The sequence below is a fragment of the Acinonyx jubatus genome, chromosome F2 (genome assembly GCF_027475565.1).
Source record: "Acinonyx jubatus isolate Ajub_Pintada_27869175 chromosome F2, VMU_Ajub_asm_v1.0, whole genome shotgun sequence".
Taxonomy (NCBI): Eukaryota; Metazoa; Chordata; class Mammalia; order Carnivora; family Felidae; genus Acinonyx; species Acinonyx jubatus.
The window spans coordinates 25,592,501-25,613,762 of record NC_069394.1 but is presented as its reverse complement, the minus strand read 5'-3'; the positions used below and the strand labels follow the sequence as shown (position 1 = coordinate 25,613,762).

At 34.5% G+C, this 21,262-nt stretch overlaps 1 protein-coding gene across 6 annotated transcripts in view; it reads right to left on the bottom strand.

The window, feature by feature from the left end:
- CSMD3 (CUB and Sushi multiple domains 3) overlaps positions 1-21,262 on the bottom strand; it is a 1,242,277-nt gene that overhangs the window by 701,066 nt on the left and 519,949 nt on the right. For 3 of the 6 annotated variants that reach the window (XM_027064013.2, XM_027064015.2, XM_027064016.2), the window contains 2 exons: positions 19,888-19,965; positions 12,081-12,168 (listed from right to left, as the gene is read on the bottom strand). In XM_027064013.2, the coding sequence (XP_026919814.1) occupies positions 12,081-12,168; positions 19,888-19,965 (166 nt within the window). The remainder of the gene's footprint in view (positions 1-12,080; positions 12,169-19,887; positions 19,966-21,262) is intronic. The other 3 variants (XM_027064014.2, XM_053208427.1, XM_053208428.1) reach the window with 1 other exon arrangement.

Genomic DNA, 21,262 nt, shown 5'->3' with positions numbered 1-21,262 from the left:
GAAAACAGTATAAAGGACAGCAGAGAATCTCTTGCTACGGAGATCAAGGGACTAAGGAACAGCCAGGAGGAGCTAAAAAATGCTCTCAATGAGTTGCAAAATAAAATGGAGACAACTACGGCTCCGATTGAAGAGGCAGAGGAGAGAATAGGTGAACTAGAAGATAAAGTTATGGAAAAAGAAGAAGCTGAGAAAAAGAGAGTTAAAAAAATCTAGGAGTATAAGGGGAAAATTAGAGAACTAAGTGATGCACTAAAGAGAAATAATATACACATAATCGGTATTCCAGAGGAGGAAGAGAGAGGGAAAGGTGCTGAAGGGGTACTTGAAGAAATTATAGCTGAGAACTTCCCAGATCTGGGGAAGGAAAAAGGCATTGAAATCCAAGAGGCACAGAGAACTCCCTTCAGATGTAACTTGAATCAATCTTCTGCACGACATATCATAGTGAAACTGGCAAAACACAAGGATAAAGAGAAAATTCTGAAAGCAGCTAGAGATAAACGTGCTCTAACATATAATGGAAGACCTATAAGACTCGTGACTGATCTCTCTACTGAAACTTGGCAGGCCAGAAAGAAATGGCAGGAGATCTTCATTGTGATGAACAGAAAAAATATGCAGCCGAGAATCCTTTATCCAGCAAGTCTGTCATTTAGAATAGAAGGAGAGAAAAAGGTCTTCCCAAACAAACAAAAACTGAAGGAATTTGTCACCACTAAACAAGCCCTACAAGAGATCCTAAGGGGGATCCTGTGAGACAGAGTACCAGAGACATTGCTACAAGAATGAAACCTACAGACATCACAATGACTCTAAACCCGTATCTTTCTATAATAACACTGAATGTAAATGGACTAAATGCTCCAACCAAAAGACATAGGGTATCAGAATGGATAAAAAAACAAGACCCATCTATTTGCTGTCTACAAGAGACTCATTTCAGACCTGAGGACACCTTCAGATTGACAGTGAGGGGATGGAGAACTATTTATCATGCTACTGGAAGTCAAAAGAAAGCTGGAGTAATCAAACTTATATCAGACAAACTAGACTTTAAATTAAAGGCTGTAACAAGAGATGAAGAAGGGCATTATATAATAACCACAGGGTCTATCCATCAGGAAGAGCTAACAATTATAAATGTCTATGCGCCAAATACGGGAGCCCCCAAATATATAAAACAATTACTCACAAACATAAGCAACCTTATCGACAAGAATGTGGTAATTGCAGGGGACTTTAACACCCCACTTACAGAAATGGATAGATCATCTAGACACACGGTCAATAAAGAAACAAGGGCCCTGAATGAGACATTGGATCAGATGGACTTGACAGATATATTTAGAACTCTGCATCCCAAGGCAACAGAATATACTTTCTTCTCGAGTGCACATGGAACATTCTCCAAGATAGATCACATACTGGGTCACAAAACAGCCCTTCAGAAGTATACAAGAATTAAAATCATACCATGCATACTTTCAGACCACAATGCTATGAAGCTTGAAATCAACCACAGGAAATAGTCTGGAAAACCTCCAAAAGCATGGAGGTTAAAGAACACCCTACTAAAGAATGAGTGGGTCAACCAGGCAATTAGAGAAGAAATTAAAAAATATATGGAAACAAATGAAAATGAAAATACAACAATCCAAACGCTTTGGGATGCAGCGAAGGCAGTCCTGAGAGGAAAATACATTGCAATCCAGGCCTATCTCAAGAAACAAGAAAAATCCCAAATACAAAATCTAACAGCACACCTAAAGGAAATAGAAGCAGAACAGCAAAGACAGCCTAAATCCAGCAGAAGAAGAGAAATAATAAAGGTCAGAGCAGAAATTAACAATATAGAATCTAAGAAAACTGTAGAGCAGATCAACGAAACCAAGAGTTGGTTATTTGAAAAAATAAACAAAATTGATACACCTCTAGCCAGGCTTCTCAAAAAGAAAAGGGAGATGACCCAAACAGATAAAATCATGAATGAAAATGGAATTATTACAACCAATCCCTCAGAGGTACAAGCAATTATCAGGGAATACTGGGAAAAATTTATGCCATCAAACTGGACAACCTGGAAGAAATGGACAAATTCCTAAACACCCACACGCTTCCAAAACTCAATCAGGAGGAAATACAAGCTTGAACAGACCCATCACCAGCAAAGAAATTGAATCAATCATCAAAAATCTCCCAACAAATAAGAGTCCAGGACCAGATGGCTTCCCAGGAAAATTCTACCAGACGTTTAAAGCAGAGAGAATACCTATCCTTCTCAAGCTATTCCAAAAAATAGAAAGGGAAGGAAAACTTCCAGACTCATTCTATGAAGCCAGTATTACTTTGATCCCTAAACCAGCCAGAGACCCAGTAAAAAAAGAGAACTACAGGCCAATATCCCTGATGAATATGGATGCAAAAATTGTCAATAAGATACTAGCAAATCGAATTCAACAGCATATAAAAAGAATTATTCACCATGATAAACTGGGATTCATTCCTAGGATGCAGGCTGGTTCAAAATTCACAAATCAATCAATGTGATACATCACATTAATAAAAGAAAAGGTAAGAACCATATGATCCTGTCAATCGATGCAGAAAAGGCCTTTGACAAAATTCAGCCACCTTTCTTAATAAAAACCCTCGAGAAAGTCGGGACAGAAGGAACATACTTAAAGACCATAAAAGCCATTTATGAAAAGCCCTCAGCTAACATCATCCTCAATGGGGAAAAACTGAGAGCTTTTTCCCTGAGATCAGGAACACGTCAGGGATGTCCACTCTCACCGCTGTTGGTTACCATAGTGTTGGAAGTTCTAGCATCAGCAATCAGACAACAAAAGGAAATCAAAGGCATCAAAAATGAAGTTAAGCTTTCACTTTTTGCAGATGACATGATATTATACATGGAATATCCGATAGACTCCACCAAAAGTCTACTAGAACTGATACATGAATTTAGCAAAGTTGCAGATACAAAATCAATGTACAGAAATCAGTTGCATTCTTATACACTAATAATAAAGCAACAAAAGACAAAGAAAGATACTGATCCCATTCACAATTGCACCAAGAAGCATCAAATACCTAGCAATAAATCTAACCAAAGATGTAAAAGATCTGTATGCTGAAAACTATAGAAAGCTTATGAAGGAAATTGAAGAAGATATAAAGAAATGGAAAGACATTCCCTGCTCATGGATTGGAAGAATAAATATTGTCAAAATGTCAATACGACCCAAAGCTATCTACACATTCAATGCAATCCCAATCAAAATTGCACCAGCATTCTTCTTGAAACTAGAACAAGCAATCCTAAAATTTATATGGAACCACAAAAGGCCCCAAATAGCCAAAGTAATTTTGAAGAAGAAGACCAGAGCAGGAGGCATCACTATCCCAGACTTTAGCCTCTACTACAAAGCTGTAATCATCAAGACAGCATGGTATTGGCACCATAACAGACACATAGACCAATGGAATAGAATAGAAACCCCAGAACTAGACCCACAAACGTATGGCCAACTCATCTTTGACAAAGCAGGAAAGAACATCCAATGGAAAAAAGACGGTCTTTAACAAATGGTGGTGGGAAACTGGACAGCAACATGCAGAAGATTGAAACTAGACCACTTTCTCACACCATTCACAAAAATAAACTCAAAATGGATAAAGGACCTGAATGTGAGACAGGAAACCATCAAAACCCTAGAGGAGAAAGCAGGAAAAGACCTCTCTGACCTCAGCTGCAGCAATTTCTTACTTGACACACCCCCAAAGGCAAGGGAATTAAAAGCAAAAATGAACTACTGGGACCTTATGAAGATAAAAAGCTTCTGCACAGCAAAGGAAACAACCAACAAAACTAAAAGGCAACCAACGGAATGGGAAAAGATATTTGCAAATGACATATCGGACAAAGGGCTAGTATCCAAAATCTATCAAGAGCTCACCAAACTCCACACCCGAAAAACAGATAACCTAGTGAAGAAATGGGCAGAAAACATGAATAGACACTTCTCTAAAGAAGACATCCAGATGGACAACAGGCACATGAAAAGATGCTCAACGTTGCTCCTCATCAGGGAAATACAAATCAAAACCACACTCAGATATCACCTCACACCAGTCAGAGTGGCCAAAATGAACAAATCAGGAGACTATAGATGCTGGAGAGGATGTGGAGAAACGGGAACCCTCTTGCACTGTTGGTGGGAATGCAAACTGGTGCAGCCGCTCTGGAAAACAGTGTGGAGGTTCCTCAAAACATTAAAAATAGACCTACCCTATGACCCAGCAATAGCACTGCTAGGAATTTACCCAAGGGATACAGGAGTACTGATGCATAGGGGCACTTGTACCCCAATGTTTATAGCAGCACTCTCAACAATAGCCAAATTATGGCAAGAGCCTGAATGTCCATCAACTGATGAATGGATAAAGAAATTGTGGTTTATATACACAATGGAGTACTACGTGGCAATGAGAAAGAATGAAATATGGCCCTTAGTAGCAAGGTGGATGGAACTGGAGAGTGTGATGCTAAGTGAAATAAGCCATACAGAGAAAGACAGATACCATATGGTTTCACTCTTATGTGGATCCTGAGAAACTTAACAGAAACCCATGGGGGAGGGGAAGGAAAAAAAAAAAGAGGTTAGAGTGGAAGAGAGCCAAAGCATAAGAGACTCTTAAAAACTGAGAACAAACTGAGGGTTGATGGGGGGTGGGAGGGAGGGGAGGGTGGATGATGGGTATTGAGGAAGGCACCTTTTGGGATGAGCACTGGGTGTTGTATGGAAACCAATTTGACAATAAACTTCATATATTGAAAAAAACACACAAAATAAACAAAACAAAAAACAAACAAAAAAACAAAAAAGAAAAATGTATATAGGCCAAAGAATTTTACATGCTTTTAAACTGTCCATCTGAAATATTACTTAAAGCTACTTATATACATCATCAAATCAATTTTTTTGGTGTTCAACGCAATAACACTCATAATTATTAAAAGTGAAAAAAAAAAAGAAAACAACAAACCTAAAGGCTGGCTAAGTGACCACTACACATCTTGCAAACTGAAGAAATCCACATCAATGAGGGTAGGAGAAGCTGGGATAAAATGAATACTACCCTTGGTGCAGTGACCCAAAACCAGGAAGAAACTCAAACCCCAGAGCTTCTCTCTGAGGATCAAAGAATTTGAACCTCACATCAGATATCCCAATTTTTAAGATATGGACTTGAGAGATGAGCCCTTCTAAAATGTCTAACTTTGAGAACCAATGGGGCCCACATCCTGAGACCTACAAGATGACAGCAATCTGAGAGGGAGGTTAAAGATCTCAAGTGCTCAGATTCACCTGCCCCAAGTCCCAGTTCAGAGGCAGCCACTGGTGACCAGTGTAAAAGTGAAAAAGGCTCACCTGCTTTATTAAAGTGTTGGCCTGAGGGGCAGGCATCTAATTTAACACACATATCTAGAAGTTTGTTGGAATACTCTCCTAGATGGAGACTGGCGGGTGCCATCTTCACACTCTCCTTTTGCTGTGCTCCAGAACACTAATATTTCCCAGAAGGGAGCTCTCACAAGCATATGGCACCCTGACCTTTGTGGTTATAATTAGGGGACACTTCTTATTTGCCTGGCTCTGAAGTCTAAGGGAGCTTACCCTTAGCCCCATCTGTTCCCATGAGACTGTAGCAATTGGTGCCACGCAGAAAGAAATTTATACCCCTGTATGACACCCCTATATTGTGCACATCTCTACATTGCCTGGCTCTGGTGGCCAGTGGGACTTAACACTTGTGGGTCCCACAGGACTATAAGCAAGGAAGAAAGGGTTTATAACAGCTACCACCCCCAAGGCAAAGCAAGAGAGAATAGAACTAGGTCTTTCTGTTAAAGAGGCCCTGAGTTGTATGTTTGGGGTCTGGGTTTTAGGGGCTACTACCCAAGGTACACTCCTTGATTGTCTGGCTCTAGTGGCTGGGGGTTTCATTACTGGGTCCACAGGACTGTGGCAATCATAAAGATGTTTCTTGGCAGGCTACCACCCCTAGTATGCTGCACAAATGGTGGACTGAACCACACCCTCTAGTCTTTCTGTAAAGGAGGACTCTCTACTTTTTCTTGAGCTATGGCTTGAGGGGAGGACTTCAGTTGTGGCCCACATCTATTGGCCTATGGAACTGTTCTCAGAGAACACAGGCTGTGGACACTAATAAATCAAGTATAGGGAAAACATACCTCAACATTATATAAGCCATATATGACAAGCCAGAAGCTACAGTGAAAAGTTGAAAGTGTTTCCACTAAGATCAGGAATAAGACAAGGATGCCCACTCTTGCACATTTATTCAACATAGTATTGGAAGCCCTAGCCAGAGCAATTAGGCAAAAAAAAAAAAAGGCACTGAACTAGGAAGAAGTAAATCTGTCACTATTTGCAGATGACATGAAATCTTATATAGAGAAACTCAAACACTCTATTAACCAACTGTTAGACTAACAAACATACTCAGTAAATTTTCAGGATACACTATCAGAATGAAAAAAAATAACAATAACAATAAGCAATTTCATTTACAATGGCATCAAAAAAAAATAGCGAGAAACAAATTTAATCAAGGATGTGAAAGACCTGTATGTTGAAAACTATAAGACATGGATGAAAGAAAATAATGACTCCAGAACTACCCCCATTATTCTTCTGCTTTATGTAATTTGATGATCCAGAGCTATTACCTGTCTGAAGTGTGTCTATTCAACTTTCATGCTATTCCAAATTTTTTTCTAGGTCTGTCACGCCAAGAAATCACTCGTATCTATAATCTTATTGCTGCCAAATTTAACAGTCTTCTGCCTCTCACTCTCAGTTTTTCAACCGCATTGACCACTCCTCAACCTCTTTTCAAGAACTTCCTTCTCTTGTTTCCCTCCTATTCCTCTCACCACTCATGAGCATGATTTGATGGCTCCTTGTGTTCCATCATATCTTCAAATAGCATTGATCTTTGGGACTATGTCATAGATGGTCTAATCTTTTTATAGAGTCTAAGTGATGCAATCTACTCATGTTGCTTTAATATTATTTATAGTACCTACATGCTGATGGTTCCCAGCTATCTCTGAATTTCAATTACATTCAACTACAAATGTAATATATCCATGTGGAAATCTCTTAAGTCATGTAAATTTTAAAATCTCAAAACTGAACTCTTCATTTTTCCTCCTCAAACCTTATATCTTTAAAGGCTATCTTGAATCTGTCTAGTTCAGTATATTGCCATAATCCAAGTCTCCACCATCTTACACCCAAACTACTTTAGTCATCTTCCAGTCAAAATTTCTGTTTTCTTCAATCCATCTATCTAAAATATAAGGGATGATATACTGAAAATATAAATAAGATCAGGTCTCTCTTACACTTCTTTGTAGCTTCTTACTATATATAAGTGACTTAAAGTAGCCCAGGAGTGACCATGTTGAACCAGAGAGACCTTGATCAGCCTAATGGGAATAGGTATTAATAGATTTCAGTAGATATTTCCATGAAGGTACATTATATCAGTCATTGTATCTACTAAGGAAGTGCAAAAATCTTTGTGAGTGTATATGTGTGTAATATCCTGATTTTTAAATGCTGCTCTGGAAAACAGTGTGGAGGTTCCACAAAAAATTGAAAATAGTTCTACCCTATGACCCAGCAATAGCACTGCTAGGAATTTACCCAAGGGATACAGCAGTGCTGATGCATAGGGGCACTTGTACCCCAATGTTTACAGTAGTACTTTCAACAATAGCAAAATTATGGAAAGAGCCTAAATGCCCATCAACTGATGAATGGATAAAGAAATTGTGGTTTATATACACAATGGAGTACTACGTGGCAATGAGAAAGAATGAGATATGGCCTTTTGTAGCAACGTGGAGGAACTGGAGAGTGTTATGCTAAGTGAAATAAGTCATACAGAGAAAGACAGATACCATATGGTTTCACTCTTATGTGGATCCTGAAAAACTTAACAGAAGACCATGGGGGAGGGGAAGGAAAAAAAAAAGTTAGAGAGGGAGGGAGCCAAAACATAAGAAACTCTTAAAAACTGAGAACATACTGAGGGTTGATGGGGGGTGGGAGGGAGGAGATGGTGGGTGATGAGTATTGAGGAGGGCACCTTTTGGGATGAACACTGGGTGTTATATGGAAACCAATTTGACAATAAATTTCATATTAAAAATAAATAAATAAAATGTACTCTAGAGGTTACCACACACAAAAATAAATAAATGTTTGTTCCCATTTTTTAAAAACATTGTGAGCTTAAAACAAAACGTATCTTAAGTCCAGATTAGGCTGAATGGCTGCCAATTTGCTTTCTCTGTGGGAGAGATCTGGTTTTTCCTTATCTCCTCAGCTTCATTCTATGCTTTTCTCCCATTTACATTCGATAATTTAGACTCACTCATCTTTATTTTCCTGGAATAGCTTGTCCTCAATGTGAGTCTTCCTTACTTATAGTCTAGATGCATAAAATTCTGGTATCAATGAGAGTAGAACCTTCTTAAAATGGGTGCATTCCCACCCTGACACTTTTACTCTCTCTTACAGATCCTTTGTTTTTGTTTTGTTCTGTTTATGATTTCACAACATTTTTTCCTAAATTTGTGATGACAACTACATGTGCCATTTAATTGCTTATTGTCTTTTCTGCCATTAAATTCTAGGAATTATGGAGGGCATCTACTATGTCTGCTTTTGTGTGTTTTATTTGTTCCTAGTACAAGACCAGACCTATAATAAGCAAATAACATACATAGATAATGAATATATAAATGTTCACTGGACTTCTTTTTCTCTATGTATCACATTCTAATCATCCTGCAAGACCAAACTCAATGTTAACTTCTTATGACCCTTATCTCCTAGCCTCCAAAAATGTCATACCTCCTCTGTGTGTCCTTAACACTTTACACATTCTTTTTTTAAATTTAAATCCAAGTTAGTTAACATATAGTATAATAATTATTCCAGAAATAGAATTTAGTGATTCATCAGTAACATAGAACACCTAGTGCTCATCCCAACAAGTGCCCTCTTTAATGCCCATACCCATTTAGCCCATCCCACCACCCAACACCCGCCAGCCACCCTCAGTTTGTTCTCTGTATTTAAGAGTCTCTCATGTTTTGTTTCCCTCTGTTTTTTTTTTATCTTACTTTTGCTTCATTTCCCCTATCTTCGTCTACCATGTTTCTTAAATTCCACGTGAGTGAAATCATATATTTGTATTTCTCTATTTCATTTAGTGTAATACCCTCTAGTTCCAGCCACCACACATTCCTAAATTATAATGATTATACTATATTTTAGTCTGACTATGGTCCTCTTGATGCCTAACATCTATCATGGTGCTTAGAATATGATTACAAAGTAATCTTATAACTGTAATCCTCTACACTTGAAGGTAATTTAAATCACTATATTAGTCTATTTCCAATAAAACCAGAAATTTTTGCAAAAAGTGGGACCAAGTAAATATTCATACTAATAATTATTCTGCAAATCATATCATACTATAATAGTCACTAGCATTAATTGAATATTCTTTTAAAAACTTTTAATGTTTATTTATTTTTGAGAGAGAGAGACACACACAGAGTGTGAGTGGCGTGGGGCAGAGAGAGAGACACACACACAATCCAAAGCAGGCTCCAGGCTCTGAGCTGTCAGCACAGAGCCCTACGCGGGTCTCGAACTCAACAAACTGTGAGATCATGACCTGAGCCAAAGTTGGCCACTTAACTGACTGAGCCACCCAGTTGCCCCTGAATACTTATTTTTCTAAATGTTTATTTATTTATTTTGAGAGAGAGAGAAAGAGCACGCAGGGGAGGGGCATAGAGAGGAGGAGAAAGAATCCCAAGCAGGCTCCACACTCAGTGTAGAGTACTACAAGGGTCTCCAACTCATGACTGTGAGATCATGACCTAAGCCTAAAACAAGAGTCAGACACAACTCAGCTACCCAAGTGCCCCAATTGAATACTTATTTTGTCTCAAGCTGTATAATTACTACATGCATAAATCCTCTCATGTAATTTCCTCAGCCAATGAAATAAGTACTATTCTCATTTTTAGATCTTTGGAAATAAGCTCTTAGAGAACACAAGTAGTTTATGCCAAGAATGGAATTCAAATGAAGTTAGTTTGACTTCAAAGCCTAATGTAATATATGGACTAAATGGTCAGACTCTGGAATCAGGAAATAATAAGTTCAAATTTCAGTTCCATCAAATTATCTGCTGTGTAAACAGGGCTTTAGTTTTCTCATTTGTAAAGTGGGGATAAAATAATAAATACCATATAAGATTTTATAATAAATAAAGAAGACATGTAAAAACAGAAAGTTGCTTATCATTTTGTAGTCTATAAAATATCACTTTTAATTATTGAGGCTGAGAAACTCAGTTGATATTTAATAAAATCAATTTATTAAGATTAGAGTTTGACTAGATCTCTAATCTTTTAAATTTCTCTCATGTTTTTCTTCAAACATTATCATTTATATTAATTATGGGGCTGAGTAAATTAAGTTCTGTATTTCTTTTAGAAAATTACAATTGTATTAATGTGAAATCATATATTATCTTTTCTTCTACATGTATAGCAAAATGTAATTTTAAGTCATCTTGAAAGATCCACAGGGACAAAATTTCCATAAATCTCTATTCTAAGAATGATCTCCCCCACAACCCCCTGCGGGGATATTCTTTAGAGTATCATTTGTCCTTTATACAAATAATATACAGAAGTAAAAATTGTAAGTGTGTGGTAGTTATAATTATGGTCATTACCAATATTTTTTTACTAAATATAATTTATTGTCAAATCAGCTAACATACAGTATATACAGTGTAGTCTTGTGTATACTGAGTATACTGTATATACTGTATGTTAGCTAATTTGACAATAAATTATTTTGGGGAGTAGATTCCCATGTTTCATCACTTACATACAACACCCAGGGCTCAACCCAACAAGTGCCCTCCTCAATGCCCATTACCCATTCTCTTCATCCCCCAAGCTCCCTCAACTCTACGTTTGTTCTAAGTTTCTTACGGTTTGCCTCCCTCTATGTTTGAAACTATTTTTTTCTCCTTCCTTTCCCCCATATGTCTCATGGAGATTTTGTAAAAATAAGTATTTGTGAATGTTAGTTAAATTATCGTTTAATGTTTTACAGGATTTTTGGTATCTTTTATTTATAAAATGCTACAATCAGAGGACTACTAAAATTTCAAGATTTTTTAAAAATATTATTTGATAGTTATGCAAATTAATGTCTACCACAGTATACTACTTTCATTCTCTTGGTTGTTAGTAACTTAATTTTGAATTAGTAAAATAAATACTAATTTTAAGACGGAGATAAAACATATTCATTTATGGGTACTTCTGAAAAATACTTATGTTTATAGAATATTTGCAGGAAGATTTCATAGACAGTACCTCATTTTTTTTAATGTTTATTTATTTTTGAGAAAGAAGTAGAAAGAGTGTGTTAGAGTGGGGAGGAAAACAGAGAGAGAAGAGGACAGAGGACCCAGAGTGGTCTCTGCACTGACAGCAGTGAGCCCACTGTGAGGCTTGAACTCACAAACCACGACAGCCTGGCGATACCTCATCTGAAACTCACCAGTATATGTGGTAAGTTCGATTTACATGTTACAGAACAGGAAACTCAGGTAGACAGAATTCAATGACTTACTCAAGATCAGACAGCCATTAAGCAGAATTTGAATTCTAACTCATGTCTTTCAAATTCAAAGCCCATGATTGTTCACTTACTACATGACAAGAAATTAACTGTTTAACTCCAGGAAAGTACCCTAATAAAGTTGGTATGTAATTAGACACTTTAAAGTAATGGAATATTAATAGTAACAAATAAGATCCAGCTACCATTGTTTTCAATCACCCAGTCTTCAACTCCATAGTATTATTCTTTAATTTTAAATTAAACAAACTTCAACAAAATAATGAAATAAATAACATAAAATATTACCTAAAATCTGATCCAACTCTCTTCCCATTTTCTGGTTCTCCTGGATCTGGGCATAAATTGGAAGCTGTTTTGATACCTCCCTCATTTACTGTAACAACAGAAGAAAACAAAAGAATCAAAACACGTATGAATAGAAAATCAAGAAAAATGTTAACTGAAAAATTTACATAAAACATATTCTTATATTTTAAATAATCACTGTAGTTTATATATATAAATGTGGAATATAAATTTATAACCTAGTAATAAAGACAAAGCATTTTTTCTCTTAGTGAACCTGTAAGTTTCATGTTCAACTTCAATGGCATACTATTCTAAATAGTAACACATTAATCGTTAACACTTTATTTTTAATTACTATCAAATTGTGAAGTCTTTGGGAATTCATTCCCAGGGTGTTAGTGCCAGAGTTTCCACTAATTATTGGCAGCAAAGAAGTCACTAACACTTATAATTGTGTCATTTGGGTACCTACTATTTTTAAGTTGCAATAGGAAAATAAGACCCTATGGGAAAAGTTGAAGATTATTAGCACTTCATATCTGATATATACCAAAGCAGTGTGTCCTGCCAATGTTAAAGTAAAACTATGGTTCTAATTACCAGGCATGTCCCTAAATTATGACATACTGCTGAAAACCAAATAATGGCTTTACCCTCTAGCCATTTATATGATTATGTTTCACTAGCCATCATACACATTCTCAGCACTTTATCTAGAACACTCAATTATTGAAAGATTTCTTAATATTTTCAATGAGTGTGATCACAAGGGGTAACCAAATCCCCAAGACAGATATCTTAATGCAAACGAGTTTTAAACCTGATAGTTTTGAAATATGTGAGTGATATTGTTTCATAAATTCAATCTTGTAATGAACTAGAGAATAACTGCTACTTTGTTCTTTATCAACTTCTCTGCATTTTGAGGAAAGAATAGGACCTGAGTGGAGATTCCACAGAGACAAAAAAGCAAAATTTTACAATGGTTCTTGACCTACGCTGTGGATCCAAACCACTTGTGGACATTTCTTTAGGGATGAAGATGCTTATTTCTACCTTTAGATATTCTAACACAATTACTCTAGGGTAGGACCCTGGGCATCAGTTTTTTCCCTGGTTTGGTTTTCAGTAATCCTTAAGGTGATTCTAATGTAAAGTCAGTGTTGAGACCTACTGGTCTCCGGCATCATTTAGTTCAGATTGATCAATATGTTCAAACTGATTTATCAGATAACAAGATAACTATCAGATAATGTCCCAACAGTCATAGCTCTGGTAAAATTGTCATATTCCCAATTAGATAGAAATTTTCCATTTGTGTCTTTCATTCTGTAAAAATCACTTTCCTAAATATCCCCAGCCAATATCCTTATTGACAACTTTATTACATATTCACTGATCCCTGCAAAATATGTGATAGTTTTAATTTTTTTGGTCTGCTTACTTGCTATTTCATTCCCTTTTACTTTTTTTTTATCATTCCCTTATTTTTGATCACTCTCTTACTTTAGACGACTCTCTTACTTTCTAGTGGACAAATTCAAAGGCATTGGCCATGGTTCTCTATATTTTATATTTCACTCATGGCTTGAAAAAATTACCTCTTTGCTAACGAGTTCCAATACATGGTTTCATCATTTTTCCCCAAGCTCATTCTTCCTCCTTCAATGATCTCCTAAGTGACTTCACCGAAATATCCAGCGTTACCTCTTGTGCATGCTCAGATCCAATCTAATCACTGATGCTTTTGTACACTCCATTATCATTCACCTCCAATCCACCTTGAGTACTAGAGGAGGACTAAACTTCCTCAAACAGTTTTTATTAATGTTCTAATCTCCTATGATTTGAGATTTCTACTATATCAGTTTTATTTCCCACTAGTCACCAAGATGCTTCCGTAACTCAATCCAAAGCTTTCTAAATCATTCTGCAATTTTACTAGTTAGCCATGTTCACCCCATGCTTTATTTATATTTTCTCCAAGTCTCCATGTTTTCCCTTTCTTCCTCCTTAGCTATCAAAATTCTGTCTAGTTTTTAGACTCAGCCCAAGTCCCACTTTTTGCAAAATACAATCCCTAATTTTTCCAGATTATTCTAGTCCTTCAAATTACATAACATCGGAAATTTTATGTTTAGTTTTAAAATTATTTATCGTGTTATAGATTAGTAGCTTCCCATTCCTTAGTCATACATACAAAGAGATTATATACTTGATAAAGATAAGGGGAAAACAATTATTTTAAATACACCCACAATGCCTAGATAGGTGTTAATAACCTCTGAGTAAATATGCCCTAGTAGTTTAATTAACAACAATATCTGGTGTATTGTTTTCAATGAATCAAGTATTTTCTATTGGAAGCACTCTCTTATCTTAAAATAGCTTTTGAAAAGGTTGGGGTTTATGTTATTTAAATGTGGCTTTTTGACATGGAATAGATATAAAGAAAGGAATGGCATGAACTGGGCTTACCTACTTTATTACAATCCAATGTATAACACAGATTACAAGTTAATTTAGAAGTGATCTATGAATACATTATTAGAAAATAAAATTTTTTTTAATTCATTTTTCCATTTCATCATTATTACCTCAAAATATAAGCCTGTGTTAATATAAATTTAAATAGTAGCTAATGCTTAGCAGGGTACTGTGTCAGGAACTATTCTACATCATTTATCAACTCATTTAATATTCACAACAATCTAAAGGGTAGTTACTATTATTACACACTTCCTACAGGTGAGGAAACTATGGCAGGGAGAGGTTAAAAATGTTTCCAAAGTCATATCTGTTAGTGAGTGCCTTAATCTAGGTTTAAACCTTGGCATATTCATTCAAAAACTTCTATTGTTAAACCTGAAGCCCTCTATCCTGTCCAGAAATCTCACTAAGGCAAAATGGCATCACTAATTAAATTCAATCCTCTTTACCAAATGTTTTATCTTAAGATGCAGTGCACATACATACTTTTTACCATTTCACTTAATTCATGTATTTTATTTATTTATTTATTTATTTATTTATTTATTTATTTATTCAGTTTATTTGGAAGTATCCTTTAACCACTGTTTTTGATTATCTGCAATAGGGGAAAGACTTTCCAATTTAAAATGTAAAGATAACGGGAGAGCTTCTGCATGATACATGTATTTAATACTCTTTAAAACATTTAAACTAAAAAATAAAGAACAAAGTGTATAACATCTTATTTCTCTGAAGTATAGATATTTCATAATTGCCCACAGCTAGTTATACCAAGACATTGAAATGTAGTAGTTTTTATTCAAAAGTTGCTTTTTCTACATAATGCTATTTAAGCAATTGGACAGATCTATCCTGTTTACTTCTTTAAATGTGAGCAGTAATTCACAGAATGGTAAGAACAGGAGTGCTCTTTAAGCGTTTAAGTATGGGGCACCTGGGTGGCTCAGTCGGTTGAGCGTCCATCTCTTGATTTCAGCTCAGGTCATGATCTCACGGTTCTTGGGACTGAGCCCCGTGTCAGGCTCTGCACTGAGAGCACTAAGCCTGCTTAGGATTCTCTCTCCCTCTCTCTGTGCCCCTTCCCTGCTCGCACTCTTTCTCTCACTCTCTCTCAAATATAAATAAATAAACATTTTTAAATAGTTTAATTACATGGACAGGGTGTTACCTCTTGAAAAGAGTATCGCTATAGGGAATATTCTTTTTTCTCTGATCTTTAAGGATATTTATTATACCTATTATTATTATTATTATTATTAATGCAACATGAGTTCTTTGTCACACACAAAAGTGGATAAAAGAGGAGAGGGCAAGTTTTACAGATTAAAAAAAAAACAAATGGATTGTAATTTCTCATAATACTGAAGTTATGGGTTTACAGGTTTATATGGGTTCATAAATAGGCTACAGTAGTCTTAATTAATTTACCACAATATTCCATGTTTGAACTTAAAAACATAAACTTAGCCAACATAAAATTATAATAGCCAGCATGTCACGAAATATTCTACATCTTTTACATGTATCAACTCATTTACTCTTCCCTACAATCTTTAGGGTAATTTTTTATAAGCAATTTATTTCTGAGATTCTGATTTTATATCACACAGAATTTACTCCAAAAATAAAAACAAATAGATTCTATATAGAAGTTACCTCTATGTCACCTCACACAGCTGGTTACATTGCCACTTTTCTTAGACTCTTTTTTTTTTATATTAGATTTTAAAATTTTATTCCACCTTGTAAAATACAGTGTTTTAGATCTTGTTCTGAAATCAACCATCATGGATGTTGACAGAATGTTAGTTTATACTACTATATAACCTACAAAGAGTTGACTCTTAACTCATTTAGCTTCCCAATAAAATGTTGGATCCTTGCCAGCTGAGACTATATTTTATTCACTCTTTTACCTTCTTAGTATAGCATGGTGCTACCTTGGAGAAATAGCTCACACAGAATTGTAGAATGAATAAATAACATGAAATGAATGAAAGTATGGATTTGAAGATAAAATAAAATAATTATACATTATGAGTAGCTTAGAGTCTCTTCATAATTCCATCTTAATACTTTAGAAGAACTAGTAGAAAAGTTAGTAACACTACTAGTTCATTAAGTTCAACATTTTAAAATACAAAAACATGTCTTTACCTTTAAAATTAAAAAAAAAATCAATTTGTTTTCCATTTGCTGACAAACCTACCCTTCTGGGTGAAAAAACAAGGGAAACAACAAGGGATGGATAGAGGTTTTGGAGTTTGGATATTAATTTGGAATAAGAATCTAAGTTAGCATTTAAACACCCAAATGCTCCCCATGAACACTACTGCCGTTTTCTGAATCTGTTATTAATTTGTTTCTTAGTTAAATTTTAAAGGCACTACTGTGGGAAGACGTGCTTTGGCAATGTGTATAGATCAGTCCTCCTCGCTTATGCTCACTTCTGGCAGTTCCAGTAACAGAATGGACTGTTTAAAAAAAAAAAAAACCCACACATACACACAAGCTTTTTTGTTATTTTTTTTCATTTGAAAGGTTTATAGGAGATAAAAATTGTCTCCTTTAAAAATTATTTGGCCCATGGGGCGTCTGGGTGGCTCAGTCAGTTAGGCGTCTGACTTCGGCTCAGGTCATGATCTCACAGCTCATGAGTTTGAGCCCCGCGTCGGGTTCTGTGCTGACAGCTCAGAGCCTGAAGCCTGCTTCTCATTCTGTCTCTCCCTCTCTCTCTGCTCCTCCCCTGCTTGTGCTCTGCCTTTCTCTGTCTCTCAAAAATGAATAAATGTAAAAAATTTTTTTTAATTATTTGGCTCTGTGTTGAATAAATGATATCAGAGAGATGAAGACCCAAATGCTTACTTGTTAACCACTAAATAATAATGACAAAAATTAAAACAATATAATCCTTTTCTATAAACAACCATATAGAATGTAGTTTTGATATTAGTTAGGAGTTATTTGAAAAAAATGCACTGAAATGAAATGTCATATAATGCTGATGTATTATTTTGTGACTATAAGAAATTGGCAATACATAATTTGTTTTTATTTAATTGTGATTATTTTAAAAAATGTAAAAAATCACAATATTTTTTATCTTTTACATAAAATGTAATAGATAAATGCAAATTATGCTTTAAATTTTTGAAATAAATTAACATTTATTGCTTCACGATTTTTTTTTTCCTCATTAACTTTTCTTCTCCCAATTTTAAAACCAATATTCTTTAAATAAAATATTTTTAAAAGAATTAGGTTTTTTCTCTGGGGTACCTTGGTGGCGCAGCTGGTCAGGCATCTGACTGGATTTCGGTTCAGGCCATGATCTCATGGTCTGTGGATTGGAGCCCCATGTCAGACTCCACACTGACAGCACAGAGCCTGCTTTGAATTCTCTCACCTTCCTTCTCTCTTCCTCTACCCTGTCTGAATTTCCCAGGACATCTGAAAGCTCGGAGTATGCAGCACATAACATTTGTATAGCCAAAAGGAGGAAAGGGTGAACCAGCAGAATTTATAATTCTACTTAGAATTCCAAAACAAATATACTGGCCAAAACATTAGAAAAAAGGTAGTAAACCTACTATTTAAGTCTGCAAAGACTTAACTTTTATTTCATATTGACATGATGAAATTTGGTAGGTCAGAATATTCATCTAATAACTTCTTTCCATTTATATGTCCTATTGTAGGAAAAATGCCTTTCCAAAATGTTTTTAACAATTAATATATGAAAAATTACTCTAACACTATTTATTTCCCTGAAATGGGTAGATATGTTTTTAACCCCCCAAAATAGAATAAGAAATTATAATTATATAGCTAAATACTTTGTAATGAATTATTTAGTGCTTTGTAAAATGTAATCTAATTTGATCAATGATTTCCTACTTATATCTGCTATTTTTGGCTTAGTATTCTCAAATCTAACAAAATGTAAAATCACATTTTAAAATTATTACACTTTAAAATGTTTGATTACATACAGGCTCTGAGTTTTTTTGATAATTGATGTAATTGCTCAAATTCTGTCATTTACCGTTATATATACAAGTCATTAAACATGAAGATAAAATCCTTTTCTGATATAACCATAATGAACAATCATTGTTAAAGAAATAGCTATAAACTCATTTCATCAGATTAATTGGAACTGAATAAAATAATAATGCTAAAATATATTCCTGTTAAAATATAACATATGCTATTTTAATAATCTTATTAACTATCAATGTATCATTAGAGAAGTCAGATGTGTCATGAATGGTTTCTTTCAAAATTATATATATGTGTGTGTGTGTGTGTGTATACACACACACACACACACACACACACACATATATATATATATATATATGCACGATAAGGTAGAAAATTTTTTCAAACTGCTATTGATTTATAATACAAATCCAAAAAAAATTTTGTTTATAGTAATATATATGATTGCCCTAATTCAGTGATTCTTAATTTGAGATTCAAGGATGAACTTCAGATGATCTATAAATCCATGTATTTTTTTTTAAGTTTATTTTTATTTATTTTGAGAGAGTGATAGAGAAGCAAGTTGGGGAGGGGCAGAAAGAGAGGAAGAAGGAATCCCAAGCAGTCTCTGCACCCTCCACACAGAGCCTGATGTGGGGCTAGAGTTCGCCAACTGTGAGATCATGACCTGAGCTGAAGTCAAAAGCCCAACTCTTAAGTGACTGAGCCACCTAGCCACCCCTAAATCTCTGAATGTTAAGCAAAATTGTGTATAAGGCAACACATAAATAAGTGTATTTCAGGCCACCTTGTTATTTTCAAGAGAAAGCAAAAGTTAATTCTATAGTAAACTAATTAATTTACAAAAGAGTTGACTTAAAGGGTGTGGATAACTTAATTTAAATTGAGGATATACTTTTCTCTTAAATGAAAAATTACCATTAAAAGAAATTTTTTCCCTAGAAAAATAATTATGTCAAACAAAAATCCTTATAAGAAATCACCAGTTTAAAAACTATCACTATTTTTTTTTTTAATCTCACATCCTAGAATTACAAAACTAGAATGCTATCAACATACTAGCTCAAAGAATTTTTTTACGTCTGAAACAGCGTCAGCTTGGGAGCTCCCCACATCAATCCATTAACTCAATACACATTTAAATACAAGAAAATATTGAATAATAATCATGCATGTTATATAGGTATTAATACAGTTAATTTGGTAAATACACAAACATTTTAAAAGAACACACACAAACAACACAGACACCACAAACTTCACTCTTGCACTAGAGAAAGTAACAAAAAAGGAGTACACTCACAGATAGAAAACTTGTTGCTGTTGTCTTTCCCTGGAAACAATTTAAATCCTCTAGATTTAAAATCTATGGCCTTTTTCACTAGTTAAGAAAACAAACAAAAACATGTATCAGGATATACAATTTTAAAATAAAATTCAAGTTAACAAATTTTGTTAGCATTGAATTATCCAAGTTAAAGAAACTGCTTTCTTAAGCCTGACATAGGGTACCCAGAAGAAAATAAAAAAAAAAAAAAAAAGAAAATACAGCAATATAATCACTGAGTAGTAAAATACCAAGCAGTACAGAAAGAGTTTAAGTGTTCTATAGGGAAAATCCTGGATATATGGGTAGATAGGTTTTTAAAACTATGCAAGTTTTTATAGGAGAGCAAAATACTACCAGTTTATTATAACTTCAATCCATCAAATTTTATGGAAAAATTAAACTAGGAAAATAAAAATGCTGAGATATTATAAAAGTTTGAAAGATTTAATGAACTTGGTTCTTAAACTAATATATTTTTTAGGTAATTTAGCTTAAGTGGAATATTAGGATACATTTAAGAAAATGGTATAATTGAAAAAACTTAAAATATATTATAGTATTTCTGCCAATAACCATTTTCTTTCATAATCATTGCCTTAACATTATGATTGATGTCCATCCACAATCTATAAAATTTATAAACGTGAACTACCTCTATTTGGAGTTCATCTGAAATATTGCTATTGTTTTTGATATTATGATATTGAAAGCCAATATCATAGGAGGCTGGTATATTTCCTGTGTATTGTACTAAAATAGACATGACTAGATTTACCTAAAAGATAAATTCAATGAAGTAACTGATATATTTTAAAAACATTTTTTCAAGTATTTTGAATGAAGGAAAAGAAGTATTAGTCTTTTAAGAAGAATAAATTACTAGATTCACTACAGTTTCTATGTACTTTTTAAGTCATAAACAATGACACCAAGTGAAATAAAGGAAATCTATTTAATTGAAACCCCACCCGTGAAAAAAAAGTTATGCAACCTGATCTAATATTTAAATATCAATTCTTTAAAAAAAAACAGCATGAATAAGAATGCAAGGTATATATTTAACTTCTTCAACTATAATTTAGAAATTTTTACATATTGCTTTTTATAAGATTTATAGGCTAGGGATTATTACATCAGGCAACTAGGTTTTGTTCATGCCATGGATTGAAAAGAAGGAAAACTGACTTTTGTTAGATGGTTTAAAACAACCATTTCACAAATTCTTATCTGCTATTTTACCACTTAGTTCAAATCATGAGTATTTTATTGGTTTTGAAATATTTTAAGGTGATTTATTTCCTCAAAATTAGAAAGGTAGAGATAGGGTCTGATGAGTTACTGGAATATA